Consider the following 17,275-nt stretch of genomic DNA (forward strand, 5'->3'; position numbering starts at 1 on the left):
AAGTTCAATGAACCCAATCTTTTAAGGTCCCGTTTACTTTGAGTATTCGTCTAAATGGATGACAGGATTAACCTTAATTAAATAAATGATAAAAAAGACTCGGGATAAGCCGTTTACTTATTTGCATAATTGCCTCCAATAACCCAAAATTGGTGAGATGAGTTATTGAGGCAAAAACGTGATTTTAGTCGAGCTTGATACCGGGCCACCATTCATCAAAATAAACAAGTAAAACCTTAGTAAACATAGCCTAAGACCATGGTTTGCATAATTTCTTTAGCGGGGCTTGACTCTTTACTATTTCGGTTATTCAACCTTATAAATCCAAGTAAACGTAACCTAAGACCAAGTATTTGTATAATTTTTTCTTTATAATATTAAAATAAATAAGCCTAGAAATCTCATCCCAGTCTCCATCAAACTTGTATAATTTTTAAATTTTGAGCCGGCGAAGAATTTACAGTCATTTTTTATGCATGAGATCTAAGCAGAAATGATGTGATTGATAATCACCACCTTCTGCTCAAATTCCCTCATCATGTCAACCTTTTGCTATACGCCTGGAGATGTGCTTACTTTCATCTTTCTCATTCAGTGAATTTCCAGGTCCACTCCCCATGCGACCACCTTTCTCCCGGAAGGCGGTGCAGTAACTTCTGCCGGAGCAATCCAGTTCAATGATGTCAAGTCATCTGCAACGGAAAGATGCCTCATTGGGACTTCAAACAGATTTGGATGCATGAAACAGTTCATGCAATGCCAATGGACTTGCTTTCTTTCTAGACATCTTCATTACCAGCGCCGGAGACTTCCCGCAAACCTACACCGTCTCTATAGAATTTGACTCCTCTCCGAATCCTGTTCTACTGCGGTTATTTTCTCAAATAATATTAACTGTTATTGTTGTTATTATTTTTTAATTGAATATTTTTCTTGTAACTTGTCATATGTGACCGTTTTAATTTCTATGTACTAGCTGTCATGCATACTCAACGAGTGTTCGAAATTAAAGAAGAAAAAAAGAAAGAAAAAAAATGAAAAGCAGTATCTATATATTTGTGAAAAACATATTGAGCATAATCCTTTCTTATCAAAATAAAATCAAGAAACAAGTTTATATTAATGGTCTAGACATACTCAATATATATGCATAATTAGAAGTTTTATTATACTTTTATCTAATTAAATAAAAAATTGATCAAACTTGAAAAAGATAACATTAGTTATGCATGATTATTTTTTTAATTTTTTAGCTTAAAAAAATTAAAAAAAACTATTTTAAATTAGACCAACTATGAAATGGCAATAATAGTGCTTTGTTTATTCATTATTATAGATAATAATTATTATTATTTAATAAACTAATTTTCACTTGTAATGATTCTTTACTGTAAGAATTTGAAGAGATCAAGATTTACATATAATTTTACATGATCTCAATGGCAAAAGTCCAAGGCGAAATACATCTCTATATATGAAGAATTTGAGATAAATCTTGGAGTTACAAATTGCCAGGCAAGGAACAAGGAACAAGGAACATACAAATTTAAACACAAACATATCATGCACACAACACATCACACCCGAAACAAGGACAAGCAGCAGCAGGAAGGGGCACTCTGTAGTCTTTCTATAAAGCCCAGCTCTACGATGTTGACCACACTCTCATCGGATGTCGATAAATTGCTCAGACTATCTCAAAGAAAAGGCGTAATATAACTGAAGAGTGCAATATGATTTACGGTTGAATAACCAATAAAGAGGTGGACTGAGAGTGAAGTTAGTAGTGGGAACAAGAACTATTGCAATGGAAGTTCGGATTCCTAGAATTAAATTTGAGATTCTTTCCTGTTCATTATTCATACAATACCATTGGTCCGATGAGATCTACTGCAGTATGTCAGGTCAAGCTATATATGCCTAAAGCATCAAACCTTTTCGTCTCCTGGAAGTTTGCCCAGAAGAAAAGCTCCGAACAGATGCACCGGTGGGCAGTCACAAGAAGCTTTTAGTCACTGCAAAATTCAAAAGAGGGCACAACTGTTGAGTCCGAGAACGCCCAATATAACACACTGAAGTGGCGAAACTCCACAGTGCTTCACTTCGCCTCAAAATCTGACACAGGTGCAAAACCAAAGGCTCACTACCAGACTGGCAATACCAAAGTGAAAAACAGAAAGATAGAACATAAACATGCAAAACCAGAGTCATGGGAAAGAAAGAAGTTGGTACTAGATATTTGAAGCAGCAAAGGAGTTTGAAGAACAAGAAATCCAAAACTTACCCTCTCGAGAAGAGTCCTCATCTTTCTTATTCGGGACACTATTTTCAATGAACTCCTTAATTGTTCTCCAATAACGATCTCCACCAGCTAACCATGTATCCATGTGCATGCCAGTGGGGAAGTCTACAAATAAGCATTGCCGATTGTGTGTGGCTGCTTTAGCATATAACATCTCCATGTGCGATGGGGGAACCATTTCATCTTGTAGTCCAGAGAGGAAAAGGATTGGCTGTTTAATCTGCAGTTGAAAGCATTAGATAGGATGTAATGCATATAGCTAACAGTCATTATTATGAAAAACATGTCTGAGAAACAAGAACATGAAGGAACGCCAGATGAACCACTTTCATCTTGCTATAGCAACAATGCATGCAATATCCATAATTTATGCCAACTGGAGTTGAAAGGAGCTATAGAGAATATAAGAACTCAGGTAATTAGACTCTACAAGTGAGATTGCAGTAGCATAAACACAATCACTATGTTTGTTTTCATTTTCAAATTGTTTTTGAGACAAGTCAAAACATACCCAATGTTTGCCACCATTTAAAAACACCTAATTTTAAATGTTTTTAACTGTTTTAGTATAAATACATACATACACACACATATACATAAATATATACAAAAAAGACATGATTTGACAATGAATAGTAATTTGTCTCCCCAAACACAACATTAAACATATAATACTTATTTTAAATTATCTCCAACAACAAATCCAAACATACATACTATCTCTAACACACACTTATTTATCTTTGTTTTTCTCTCTCTATCTCCATAAAACACAAAACACTCAGAAAACGAATCCAAACATTGTGAATAGGTTCTCAATATCAGTAATGAGATCTGCAGTATTATGTTTCCTACATGATTTGATTTTTCATGTTTCTTTGTGGTGTGAGATTATTTAAGACCTTTTTCCAAATTATTCTATACCAATTAGATATAATACTAGAACAGTATCAGCAGTTTAAATTTCCTGGTGGCAGTTTTATTTTTAACTATTTTCACACCTAAGAAAAAAGCTCCTCTGATGTACCTTTGTTTGAATAAAAGCAGTTTCTTTAGCAAAAACGGAAAATACAACTGTCATCCCAAAAGCAGTTAAGAATTTAATACCTACTAGAATTGTATGCCATATATGCAAATTCTAAACTCCAAAAGTATTTTTTCACAGAAACTAAGGTTTTTGGTAATTAGAACTCATTCACAGGAACAATCATCCAGAAGTATAGCGTTGAAGCTTTCCAGATACATCAAATACCATCCAACACGCAATTCTGCTTGTATGGAGCATTCAAAAGGCAGTAATGACGCATACAAATGGCCTCCAGAGACAAAGGGCTCATAGTCTGCCGGACCAGGATAATAGTTTAACCAGAGCTCAGTATAAGTTGCTGGAAGACACAGGATTACAGTACAGAGTGTTAAGGGAAAACTTCATTTAAGTTCAAACTTTAAAATCTGTTGCTTCAGACAAAATGAAGACCAGAAATCTACCCAAGTCACCAGGGACGTTTTTGGCAAAGTGAGCAGATCTTGGGTCGAGTTGAAAATGGGTATAACAAAGTCAGGGTTCTGTTTAATCTACTTAAATCAAGGACAGTTAGTTTTCATTAATTTTCATAATTGCTCTATTCAATACTTGGTAAGTGCGAGCAAGAGAAACTTAATAGCTATTAAAAATAGACACTTACCTTAGACATTTTAGCAACCCCAAAAATAAGTAGAATTGCAACTTAATCTATTCTAGAAGTTTTAACTGAAAAGCGAAATGAGGATGGATAGACTTCAAAGAAACAACATAGAAACCTACAGATTTGTTAATTAGGTAATATAATGGTCTGGAAAATGCATACAGGCCAAGGGTCAAACATACTATATGATACAGGAGAGAGATGAAAACAAGTAGCAAGAAATTTCAAAGAACATGCTTTTATATGTATTGTCATGGTAATAATATACACATAGTATGAGCTTAACCACAAGTCAAGACAATCTTGCTTTTAGTCACTCAGCTTGAACAAATTCATTATTGAGACTAACTATTACAGAAATACTAATTATTAAGACTGGATATATCAAACTGGTGGATTAAATTCGTAAGATATGTAACACACCTGATAACATAAAAGCCTGTTAACCACGAGTTGCCACGTGTAGTATTAATGCAATATACCATTTGTCAAACAAACTATTTTGTTACAATTTTTTCTCCTGTCATTTACAAGATGAATTCAGTTTAATTCATTTCTCCAGTAAATCTGGATCCTGACTCTTTTAATCAATTACATATGCATTCTAATAAATGTGGCACATCCAAATGTGTGGTTACATTTATAAGAAATATAATTGTTTAATTTTCAAATTATGTATTTTAGTTAAATAAACAAAAAATAGTAAAACATAGAAGTTATTGAGAGAAGAGTGGGGAAGAAAAATAAATATGGAAGTTGAGAGAGGGAGTCATAGACAACAAGAGGTTGAGAAAGAAAGAAAAATAAAAATTGATGAAATAATTTTAAAAAATAAGAAGCAACAGACGACACCAAAAGGATGCTCTTCAATTATAAAAAAGCAGATGTTTTACAAGCATTAATGTTCACAAAAGGATGCTCTTCAATAATAAAAAAAAGTAGATGTTTTACTAGCATTGATGTTCACAGGAGTATGACAGAATACACATTAGGTAGGATATAGAAACCAATATGCTAATCTATAAGGATTTGAAGGACATCAATTCAGAAATCATTATCTTCATAGGTACATTTTTGCTCTTCAATTGAGCTGTTGTGTTCTTTTAAAATCGAATGCAATAGCAAACTTTTGAAGATATCTTGTATACCATGATTTTTTACACTAAATTCAGTGGGAATACATTATCTAATCTTCATATTTTGTCCTAAACCAATGAACCCAATTAGTTTCCATATAATCTCAAGCATTATATAAAGGCATATTCCAAGTAAGTAGAAACCAACTAACTATGAACTTAGGTACTCCAATATGCTAAAAAAGTGTACCCAGGACTTAAAAACAGAAAAGTTATTATCAACAAGAAAAGACGCACCAAATATTAGTAAAATAGTATCTCTGTGAGTTATTTTAAATATGTTTTTATCTGATCAGCAAAAATTTTTTTGCGGTATGAGCTCAAGAACAATTTAGGTTGAATTACCCGTACCCACACTTTGCTCGTCTTAAAATGTGACTACTATACTTTAGCTCAAACTTGGTAGAGTTTTAACTCATATTTGGCTCGATTGAATAAGTATTACCCTGATCCCATGAACTTATACAATCTTGGACTCACACTAATACTCCTCCAACAAGCACTAAAATTTTATTTTTTGAAAAAAAATGTCCCTAGTAAAAGCCTCACCTCGCTGATAATATCAATGGTGCTCCATGGAGACCGAACTAGAAAATTCAGGACTCTGGGACCCTTTGTGTTGCTTTTTCCAATAAACCACTTCAGAAAGGGTAACAGGACACCAGCCATGTCCAGTATGGATGTGAAAGTATTTTCTAATATTAAAGCAGCAACCTGCAGTAACATACATACAACTGTGAATAATGGCTGGTGTGCTTCAGTTTACCTCCAGAAACATTACGATAGAAGTTCTTCTAAAACAGCAAGATAGAACTACATTTAATAGGAGAAAAAAAAGAAGGTACAATGAAAAGCTAAACATGATAAAAGAGGTGAAAATGAGCAATGAACGATAAACTGACATGAAAATACTCCACATGATGGAATAGGAATTAATAGACGACTTGATAAATAATATACCTTACAGAATACATGTTTCAGTAAGTCTTTAGTACAAAGGGTAAGATGGCCACCTCGTCAAAACTAGTGTGTCATACCATAACTTAATCACCTATGAACTAGGAGTAGTGCTGCAACAAGTTGAACATCATGTGGAGTTGGCAACACAAGGATGGTACCAAAAAGGGGCAAGGAATTCAAAAGGCCAGGTAAGTATACTGCGCATGCATCACAACAGAACAAAACAATGGGAATCTGGGAAAGTCAAGTAACTGGTATTCCTTTAACCAATTCAGAGTACACCGTGTACTTCTGTATCCTATGTTATTGATTCAACATACAGGAATTGTTGGATTTCTGCTTGAGAACATAAATGTTTACAAGTTTGTCATTGTTTTCCAACTCATGCATGCTTCTGGTCAGAAACAGGATTCAAAATTGCATCACGCGCATGTTCAGTTTCCAAACATAATCAAGAATATGGGAACTTTCACCAACTAATCAAATTTCGAAATTACTTTCCAAAACCTTGTTTCCAAGACATGATTTCTGCAAAATGCAACAAAATGAGTGCTTAGCACTTAAAATAAATTAACACATTTTTACCAGTAACTCTCTATAATTGAAAGCCATAGACACCATAGCTATGATAATATCAAGAGCTTCTACACCTGAGCAAGGATAGACTAACTCAAAGCTCAAACCAAGAGCAACTCATCATGACAGAAAAAACAAAACTAGCGGGTTATGGCAACAAAATGGTTCTTTGCCTGCATGGATATAATTTTAGGTACAAGATTCCTATAGTCATTACCTTGTCTGGATTGTTCTTGGTAAGAACAGCCCCAACAGCTCCCCCAAGTGACCTTCCAAAGACTACAATTTTGGATGTGTCAATGTCTGTCCTCTGGACAAGATGATCCAATGCAGCCTACTCAAGAAGGAATTGAATGAATTAAGTTAAATTTATCAGGTCACCTATACAGACCCTCATCATCCTCCCCTTGCCCCCAACTCCAACAGAGTTAAAGAGACCCAGACATCATCACTAAAATAATAAGACAGGGACAAAATAGCACTAACTGAAAGATGATGAAATTTTGTGTAAGTGAAACAAAATGGCTAGCAACTAACCTGGGCATCCTTTGTGATACCATGTTGTGAAGGCAATCCTTCACTAGCTCCATAACTGAGTATCAAAGAGTCAGAACAATTTTACCAATTTTTTAGACAAGCAGTATGCACAAAAGTCATAAATATGCTGGATAGACCATCAATATAAGAGCATGAAAAAGAGGTTGAAGAGAAGAAGGTGGCAATGTTCACTTACCCTCTGTAAGAAAGCAGAAACACATTGCACTGTAGCCTCTGCAACATAATGCGAACCATTTCAAGACGATGAGCAATGTCTGTAATCAACTAGTGAAGGCCTCCGAAATAGATGTACCCCATGCACACTTACAGATGAAAACATAATGTTGAAAGCAATCTACAGATATAAGGAATTGTATAATAAATAGTCATCTTCAAGCAATAGAACAACAAAAGGATACTTCCTGCATTTTCCTGGAAAAAGAGAATAGTTGGACCTGCAAACTCAATGACAACAGGTCTTAGGTTTAATGCACACAAAAAGAGCCAACAATTAAATGCAAACCATAAGTGCAAAATAAAACAATAAGAAGAAGCACAGGAATAGTTAGTGAAAAAAGCTGCCATGTGAAAGATGGATTTACTGGTTAATAGGAGGTTCCACCTGGAACTACTGTTGGATCATGAGAAACCTTTTTTCCATTCTCATACTTCGATTTATCTTGCAACTAAACTTGTTATTATATTCGAGAAGCTTACATTCAGTAGGATTTTCAAAATGGAATCACATCTTTCCAAAAATATTCCAAATTATGTGAAACTATCCATCAAACATCAAGAACAGAAGAAGCAAATCAAGTACCTACCCATCAAACAAATATTCTACAGAAGTGCTATTCGTATTCTGCGTTATTAGCAACATCAACCACTACAAAGGAGATAGTTTACCATTTAAGTAGATCATCACACTATTGCTCACATACATCAAGAGTCAAAATACAATTAGCTTAAACGATGCTGAATAAAATCCATTTTATGCACATTAAATAGAAAACCTATAGAGGAGAAAAAAAGATTAAACAGGCAATCTCAGGCAAAGGTTTATGGACATGATGTCACTATAAATTTGAAATTTTCAATGTTACTCCTTTTTAGCAAGTATCATAAGAAAATTATCACCATGAGAAAAAGAATTTTCACAACAAAAAGAAGTCAACTGGAATATTCTCAGATCAACTTCCTAGGCATTTTATAGAACTATTTGCCTATTTGGTTTCTAAATTTTTCCCCATTCTTGTGTAAATTACTTTGCCGTTTATTACACTGCAAAGTTGTCAATTATATTCTGCATCAACGCCAATGAGGAACATACCACAACTCCAAAAGATCACCCCCATCATCGTATCAGGAAAATTACAATCACACCCTTTCTTCCAAGACATACTACCTTAAAGGTAATCAATCTAACAACAAACTTTCAGCCAACAACTAGATTTGCTTTAATTAAACTTACCAGCACATATGAAAGGATAAACACACAATCACGAGGGCATAGACACGCACACAAGATAAAACACACCACCTTGAGAACCCTACCTTGCCCAAGGAAAGTGGATCCAAATCCAACATCTTAGAATTAGAATCATAATTCGCAATAAAATTAAAATGACAGGCACCTCGACAATCGGGGAAGAGCTTTATAAACCAGGCATGGAGGCTGACGCCATCGGAGGATGTGAGCCATACGTCTTCATAAAGGAGACGGAGGCGGGCTGGCGTCATAGGGTAGGATTTAGTGAGTCCAGGCAGCACCGGGACATAGACAAGCTTCTCCTGAAAAGCAACGAGCAATGCCATCCCCGCCACCACTATCCCGCCAACTCCGTACAGCAACGCGCTTATGTACGACACCATGATCTATTCCCTTCCCCTCTTTGTTCCTCTCTCTACTTTCTCTTTCTATATAAGCGCTTGTATATCCGTCTCTTGTGTATGTATAGCATGTAGAGATTTTGCTTCACTGAGACAACGGAATCAGCAAACGGTGTTGGAGTTTTTAGGTCGTTGGCGACGACCTTTTGATCTGTATTCAATCCAAAAGCCCACCTTTGGATGTGAGATTCTGTTTGTGATGGAATAATTACTTTCTTAATATTTTTCATCCCATCATTTACTTAAGATGGTTTTATTTTGGTCCTATTAATTTTAAAAATCTACCATTTTTTTTATCTTGTATTCTTGACAAAAAAGTATTAGGGGATCAAAAATGCTATTTTGTTAAATTTATGTGACCAAAAGTGAAAATTCCGTACCAATAGAATTAAGAAAACAAAATTCCTAAGTTACTAGACGAAAGATGCTATTTCTCCTAAATAATTACATATAAATATTTGATATTCGACGTAATTACAAATAACATCATTGCTCGTAAATTACAAGTACCCCCTAAATAATTAACTCAATTCATTAGTCTCCATTGGGTTTATATTCATTTTTTATGGTGAACTTACAAAAATGGATTTATTGATTGTATATTATGATTTTATTTATTTTTTAAAATCTTATAAAAAACATTACGGGCTACATGAATAATATCTTTATAAATTTCGAAAAATTTTCATCCACCTCTTATAGTATTTAAATTCTTTTTTCAAGAGAAAAAATTATTAAGAACGAAGTTGACAATTCCGAGCTTTTGTCCAAGGATTACATATTTTCATCAAATATAAGATAGTATTGATAATTTTTTAAATAAAATAATTTATAATTATTATTAGGCTCAATGTAATTTATTCTATTTCTAACCATTTGAATTTAAAAAATAAATTAAGAAAAAATATTAAATAACTTCACATGAGCTTAGTCAAACAATTTGATGAATGTGTCATAAATTTCAAATTCCTTAATTCTTAAAATTCATTAATTCAAATATAATATTGGACTGGTCATATAATGCACTCAATCAATTTCAAAAAAAGTTGGTGGAGTTCATAAATTGGCTATCTTACCCATCAGCAAAAAGAAAAGGCAAAAAGATAATAAATAAATAAAATATTTGATGGACAAAATATTCTCTAATTTTTCAAAGGGTTTAATACAATTTACCTCCATGTGATATTGTAAATGAGCAAATTACACCGATATGAAAAAAAAATAACAATTTACCCCCTATATTATTTAAAATGAAACAATTTATCTTCCTGTCTAAAGAGGTAAATCGTTTCATTTTTTAAAAATATAGGGAAATAAATTGTTGTATTTTTTAAAAATACAAGAAGTTAAATTGTTATTTTTTTCATAAAAAAATAATTTACTCATTTACAATAACACAAGAGGTTGCTTCCTTTTATGTCCTCTCAGCTATTAACTTTATTTTTTTTGTTTTTGTTTTAAATGTACTGATATCCGACAACATTTAATATGTATATAATGCGCGCAAAAAGGCTTATATTTATAAATTCAAATGGATTGTAACTCATAAAAAAAAATATTAGCACTCCGCTGTACATATAATACTAAAACTAATTCTATAAATTAAAACAATAATATGAAATAAAATATATATAAGTAACATAAATTTTTGAAAGCTTTGACATTCTAAAGTCTAAGATGTGTACACATAAACTTATAAAAATAAAAACCATTTTTCAATAATATTATTTTATCATACTTATAAGTTATGGTAGCACTCAAATATATATATTTTGAAATTTTAAAAATCTTATAGTAGATCTACCAAATCTTGGTCTGTGCCGGGTCGAATTCCAAATCCTAACAAATCTTGATGGGTCGGGTCTCCTAGGCATGACCTGTTATCATGTCTCTCAGACATAACCTGTTGTCATGTCTATATATGAGTACACTTAATCGTAATCGATTACTTATGATAATTCACTAGAAAAACTTATATAATCATATTTAAAAATGCTTTTTTTCATATACGGAATTAATTATTCTAAAACCCACATCCTTAATAATATAGTATCAGTCTATATATGTGTATCCACATGGTCGGGTTAGGAGCTTGACCAGTTGTAAGGAATAATTCTGAAATCAACGCATACATTATAAGGGTTACGGTCGTTTTTAACATAAAAACGTTACGATGATCAAGTTAGTGATATTTTATCGTGGGATTTGGCGTACAAATTGCCTAAAATATTTTGCCTTTTGATAATATATACTAGTAAGTGTGGCACGTTTTAATTATGTACATAATTTCTTATAAAATATTTTTTAACATTATATTATTTATTTTTTATAATATTAAAAATGACCTAAAATATATATGATAAATATGAATTGAGGAAAAAAAAATACCAAAAGGTAGTTATAAAAAAATAATGATGAGTGGGGAAGTTAATATCCATTATTCAATATAAAAAATAACATACCAATAAATTAAAGACACTAATAGAGTGCTCTGAAATTATATATAATATTAGTTGATATGGCACGTTGTCCCTGTGTGCATATAATAAATAATTATTTTATGTTTTAAAATATATTATAAGTAAAATATATATAAACCGACACATTATTTTCTAAAATAAATAAATTAAATTAATTTAGACTTACCAAGTTTGTGTTCTGCCATTAATGGAAGTGTGAAAAAATAAGCTTTGGTTATCAACCATATAACAAAGGAAAATTACATCGATATCCTTTAAGATCAGGTCTAATTACAAAAACGCCTTACATGTACATCCTTTTGAGGGGTGTTAATGCAATAATCCAAGGGGTGTTTATTCAAAGTTCCGTCGTCGAATTAAAGATTATACTTATAATTACAACTATAATTTCAAAATATGTGCTAGTAATTTTATAAAAGACAGAGAGTATTAATGTAATTAAGTCTAACTTCAACGGGTGCCAATGTAATTTACCTATAGTAAAAATCCGCAGTTAGTGGTGAACTGACACACAGAAAACCAGAGTCATAAATTCCAGATAACAACACATAAACTAAGTCCTACCTGCAGTCAGGTTCAGTGTACGTAAGTAGCATTCAACTATCATACACACAATCTTCACCACAAAGTGGCGTTTGTGATACTTTTGATAGGATAAAACCTGCAAGAACTGGAGTAACAAAGCCAAGGATGAATTGCCCAGCCAGTTGGGAAGTCGTTTTTCCGACTTCTCACCGGACGATGGAAGCATAATGCCGGTTCCCATTGTAGACGAGGCTGCCACTGCCTTGCATGGGAACCGCCATGTGGGACGGGAGGCTTGGAAACCTGCCGTCTGGCTGCTGCAAGATGGAGTCAGAATCCGGAACCCTCGATGTAGTAGGGGCAGTGTCGTGCTTGTTCGCCTCGAACCGATGCTCACTGGAGTTCAACATGTTCCCGAAATGAAAAGAGTCTGGAGTAGTTTGAGATGGGGGAAGCGACTCTGGTTGCTGGGATTTCTTCGTGCTGAGAAAGCGTCCACCGGATCCTCTAACTCTGTTTAGTGCGTGTTGATGACGAGACTCGTGCAGATAGGGCTGCATTTAATAGATTTTTTAGCATGGTATATTTAACGGAAAATTATTTATACACCCCTCAACTATAGTCACATTTAAAAAAGTATGCATTCCTATTGTCTGAATAATTACAAGAACACTTGACAAGAGATGTAAGTGGGATTGAAAAGAAAACATCATTAACAGAAGATATCAGTGCAAAATTTTCAAATAGTAGTGACTAAGTTCTGCAATTTGACTATAATCAAAAGGGTTTTATGTAATTATCCATAAATCGAAAATCCATTACATATTCCAAGAAGTAGTGTCGATCTTGCTGTATGGTACCATAAATCTCTTGTTTAATCTTTTGTTGAGTTACCACAAGCTGAAGCAAGTAATAAGACGAGAGGCCAATGCTAGCAAACTAACGAAGTGAAAAGGTGCACGGTGATGACTTACTTTCCTAGTTTTGACAAGTTTGTTTTGAGCCTCCAGCTTCGCACGCGTCTGCCTCCTCCTAAGTATTCCATGATACTGCTTGGCATTGACATATATCGGGCCATCCTCAGGAAGATCGGCAGGTAGCGGAACCCGACCAGAGGCGCTGGCCATCACCTGCGGCTGAATCTGATTAAGCACTTCATGAATAATAAATCATGATCGGAAACAACACGAGTAACAGTGATAATTCAGCAGTAAATTAATGGAAGAACGTAATTAGGCAATAAATCGGGGACTTAATTTCAAGATCTGGGACTTGCTTCTCATAACAGGTAATACAGACTCGAAACCTTGCATTTAAGCATCAGGATGGGGCAAAAACAGTGTGGACAATGGTACAGAAAACAAAATAATTGCCGTTTCACATGTATAACTTGAGCCCAGAAGGGAAGTTGACACCATTGTCTTCATGGAGGAAGGCTGAAGTGAAGGAGCGTGCGATGGGCCAAATAACTCGGGTAGAAGAACATGGCAACACATAATACAAAAAAGACATCAAAAAATAATAAAGTAGAAGATAAAATCCACCATATTATGAGGTCCGTAGGGAGTAAATAATCCACTGAGGTAGGGGTCAGAGTATGCATATGGAAAGTGCACCTGAAACAAGAATTGGGAGCAATAAAATTAGCATCAAACTGGGAAAAAAAAAAGGAAGAACGTCCTGGGCACTGAGACTTACAATTGGTTGGCTTATTTCAGGCTGTGAAGCGTTGATGGACAGCTCCGGATTGCACAGAAACATAGCAGCCTTCATATCTTGCCCATGCTTCCCATAGCTATCATCATGCACTGAGTCAAGCATAATGAACCAACTCAATTTCATCACAAAACAAGAAAAGGATAGATACCAATTTGGCCTGGCGCTGTGGCACGACTCAGCCCCATTAACCAAAATGATGGGAAGCAACAATGCTAATCTAAGATAGGCTACCAGTGCGATCATACGAATATCAGAACATAGTCTGAACCTAAGAAATGAGATGTAAAAGTATGGTAAATCCAAGGATTGTGATTGAATAGACTGAGGCACTATTACCAGAGTCTGATGAAGCGCATTGATCTTGAGAACTAGTCTTTCCCATAGCAGTCTGTTCCTGATGAGATAGGCCGGTTGATTCAGTTGAGGAAGAGTGCTGGTCTTGTAGTTGAAAACTTATATGCTTCACCTCCAGGTCACGTTGCGCAGAATAATCCACTTCAAAACTGAGATTTTTGGATACTGTCTGCGGAAAATGCTGCTCGTGTAAATTCTGCAAAGAAGAAAAATTAACATTGAAATGACGCGAGGAGCTTAGCTTGTCCAACATACTTCTTGGGTAAGTTTCGAAGTCATACAGCCATTACTTAGTGAAGAAGCTGAATCCAGAAGCATAACCGATGAGCGTTTAGAAATGATGAGGAGCACTTTTGGATTGACTTAGCTGCTCGAGGAAAAGACAAGAATAACAAAACCGATCACCTCAATTAATTTAACAAGTTAAGAGTTCGGTAGATAAAGACAACTGCAGGAAATTCATAATTGCATTAGTTAGAGAAACAAGAAGTAGAAGAAAGTTAGATGAAAGAAGACAAACTCAACGGTATATACAAATATCTCCCCATTTAATTCCAGTAGGAAACATATGCACACATTAGTGAAATATAAGTGTTGGAATATAATCGAACTCAAGAGCTAATGCAGTTAAAACAATCATACGTAAAATTCACCCTCGTGTAATGTACTCCTGAATAGAAATCAGCCCTCAATGGAAATCTTTTCACAAATTCCTTGCTGCTTGAACTAACGAAAAATGGAATTATTAGCTAAAATTGTAGATGAAAGTTTTTTTCCGTGATAAGAAAAGAACAAACGAGTAAGAGAACATGTTCATTAGATCTTTTTGCTTCTTTTAGTTACCTTCGCCATTGGCTTTCTTCTTCTTTATGTAGTTTTCCAAGAGAGACGAGATATAAGCAAACTCAAATAACCATTTCTCGATTCTAAAACTTTGTTTTGTGACTAAAAGCTAAAAAAACCAAAGGAATTCTTTCAAGAGAAAAAATTGCCAATAGCACTAACGATCGATGGTACAATCACAGCACAGGTGTATTACTATACAAAGAGACAATCACAAAAACAACGCAAAGGCCAAATGCAAAAAAACAATGCAGGAAAAGCAACCGATGCCATAATACGCCGTGACAGCAGACACAACACACACAAAAGCTTTAAGCATAAGTTTCCCTCACACTCATTAACAACTCATCATTCTGCAACTTCAGCAAAAACACAGACATTAAAAGACAGCACCAATAATCAAACTCAGAATAATGTCTATGTGAACCTCAAATTTAGGCGATTTCTCCAACGTTGTATTTAATTGATGGAGTACAGAAGTTGGTGAGCTTTGAATGAAAATGTGAGCATGCAATTAAGGGAGTAGACAGCTAACAAAAACAGATTACCTACTCAAAAAATGGTCCTTCTCTCTGACATAGAATGGGGCTAACTCCCCTAAACTTTGATAGAGAAAGAAATCTTGACCCTCCAATACCACTCAATTTCAGAACCCATGAATGGAAAAAAAAACAACAACAATTGAGTATTTTACAAGGTCCTAAGTAGCAAACCTAACCTCCAATAGTGTCCAAAAACTCAGCTTAAACATCCTTAATGATGCAAGAAATGAGAAGGTAATAAACAAACCAATTCAGAAACACAAAGTCTCCATCCCAAAATGGGGTCAAGAAATCAACTCTGTGTACTTAATAGAAGAAAAATCACATCCCATGAAGCTATAATGACTCCCAAATCAAAGTTTAATATTCTATTCCAAGATTAGTACTCTATCATCTCAAATTCAACATGCACTCAAGATCCATCAAACTATACCAAAAAACATCTCCAAAAATGGAACTGGTTGGATTGGATATGAGAAGTCTGAGCCCACAACTCAGAACCCATATACCCCACATCCTCATATGGAAATTCATTTAAATCCCAGAAAGAAAAATCAAATTTTACCTGAACTAAGCTTACATGGAAAGTCAACAACTCGACTGAAACTCTAACCCCAATTACAGTAGAAACAATTCAAACCCTCCAAACCTCACATGCATCCAAGAGCCTCAAAGCAAGTCCACCAACCCAACAAGATCACAAAACCCATGTATTTATACACTCATACAACAGTAAATATGAATCAAACACACACAGGAAACAAACCCCTTCACACAGTCAGCAGCTTCTTGACAAAGAAACAGAAGCAAAACAAAAGAAACTATGTATAAACACAAAAAAGATCTTCAGAGAGAACTCGTGTATATATTTATAGTATAGTGAAAGTGAAAGGGAAAAACAAGAGAGAGAAAGAAAGAGGAGAGAGACAGAGAGAGGGAGAGAGAGGGACCTTTAGGATCTGCTGCCAATACTTGGAGGAACAATGAACACAACTGTTGGGATGAAATTGGGCATGTCCCCCTCCCCTCAAACTCCCCTTTTTCTATAACTATTCCCCCTATAAGATTCTAACTCTTACGATTCTTGCCTTAAACTCAAACTCAAAACTCAAAACTCTCCCCTACTAAAATACTAACACTACTTCTTCTACATTAAAATAATATATATTACACACAAATATATATACCACCATCATCATCACAATAATAATAATAATACCAGTAATAATAAAGACACAGGCTACCACCCACCTCCACTATTCATGGCATCATCTCATATGAACTCTCTCTTTTTCTCATTTACTGGGTCTTTTTCATTTTTTTTTTGTGGGGTGGGGTGGGGGTGGGGGGTTGTTCTTGTTTTGTCTTTAGCACTTGATGTCTTCTTCTACTGAAGAGTGTAGTGGTCCCATGATGCAATTTTCTCTTGGAGCCTTCTTCACATTACTTCCATTAACTCTGATCACCCCTACTACATACACATCAATTCAAATGTTGAATTTTCTTTATTTTAGATTTTATTATATTCTTTATTTTAAATAAAATAAAAGATACAATAAGATTCCAAATAAATATATTGTTCGGGTAATCTAGAAATATAACAAGTATTTATGTTAGTAGAATGGTTAGGAAATGTGTATTTATTGTTGATAGGGTAGTTGATGGTGAATATTTGTTGAAATTCGTAGAAAATTAATTCGTTTTGAATATTTTGAAGGCAGGAGAG

General features: G+C 34.4%; 2 protein-coding genes across 12 annotated transcripts; both read right to left on the reverse strand.

The window, feature by feature from the left end:
- On the reverse strand, positions 1,738-9,289 carry LOC105173652 (protein bem46). 3 transcript variants are annotated; one of them, XM_011095478.2, is made up of 8 exons: positions 8,831-9,289; positions 7,616-7,651; positions 7,393-7,471; positions 7,197-7,251; positions 6,877-6,993; positions 5,673-5,837; positions 2,285-2,522; positions 1,738-2,015 (listed from the first exon to the last, which is right to left on the reverse strand). In XM_011095478.2, the coding sequence occupies exons 1-8, from the start codon at positions 9,066-9,068 to the stop codon at positions 1,996-1,998; spliced, it is 948 nt and encodes a 315-aa protein (XP_011093780.1). In that variant the 5' UTR covers positions 9,069-9,289; the 3' UTR covers positions 1,738-1,995. The 3 variants fall into 3 exon arrangements, with proteins under 3 accessions (XP_011093780.1, XP_020553614.1, XP_011093781.1); XM_020697955.1 differs by having other exon boundaries at positions 1,773-2,151; XM_011095479.2 differs by having other exon boundaries at positions 1,773-2,115; positions 8,831-9,288.
- On the reverse strand, positions 12,023-16,822 carry LOC105173653 (nuclear transcription factor Y subunit A-3). 9 transcript variants are annotated; one of them, XM_020697910.1, is made up of 7 exons: positions 16,801-16,822; positions 14,420-14,531; positions 14,147-14,333; positions 13,790-13,899; positions 13,636-13,707; positions 13,066-13,233; positions 12,023-12,645 (listed from the first exon to the last, which is right to left on the reverse strand). In XM_020697910.1, the coding sequence occupies exons 2-7, from the start codon at positions 14,480-14,482 to the stop codon at positions 12,298-12,300; spliced, it is 948 nt and encodes a 315-aa protein (XP_020553569.1). In that variant the 5' UTR covers positions 14,483-14,531; positions 16,801-16,822; the 3' UTR covers positions 12,023-12,297. The 9 variants fall into 9 exon arrangements, with proteins under 9 accessions (XP_020553569.1, XP_011093783.1, XP_020553572.1 ...); XM_011095481.2 differs by having other exon boundaries at positions 14,147-14,360; positions 14,446-14,531; positions 16,500-16,817; XM_020697913.1 differs by lacking the exon at positions 16,801-16,822 and adding an exon at positions 16,500-16,794 and having other exon boundaries at positions 14,147-14,360; positions 14,455-14,531.

The sequence above is a fragment of the Sesamum indicum genome, linkage group LG11 (assembly GCF_000512975.1).
Source record: "Sesamum indicum cultivar Zhongzhi No. 13 linkage group LG11, S_indicum_v1.0, whole genome shotgun sequence".
Classification (NCBI taxonomy): Eukaryota; Viridiplantae; Streptophyta; class Magnoliopsida; order Lamiales; family Pedaliaceae; genus Sesamum; species Sesamum indicum.

Coding starts and splice junctions, on each gene's coding strand:
- LOC105173653 (XM_020697910.1), bottom strand. CDS start 14,482: ATGCTTCTGGATTCAGCTTCTTCACTAAGTAATGGCTGTATGACTTCG. Junction 14,334..14,419: donor CTTCGAAACTTACCCAAGAA/GTATGTTGGACA, acceptor CATTTTCCGCAG/ACAGTATCCAAAAATCTCAG. Junction 12,646..13,065: donor AACTTGTCAAAACTAGGAAA/GTAAGTCATCAC, acceptor TATTAAATGCAG/CCCTATCTGCACGAGTCTCG.
- LOC105173652 (XM_011095478.2), bottom strand. CDS start 9,068: ATGGTGTCGTACATAAGCGCGTTGCTGTACGGAGTTGGCGGGATAGTG. Junction 7,652..8,830: donor GCTCTTCCCCGATTGTCGAG/GTGCCTGTCATT, acceptor TTGAGTTTGCAG/GTCCAACTATTCTCTTTTTC. Junction 7,472..7,615: donor TTTCCAGGAAAATGCAGGAA/GTATCCTTTTGT, acceptor AGTTGATTACAG/ACATTGCTCATCGTCTTGAA.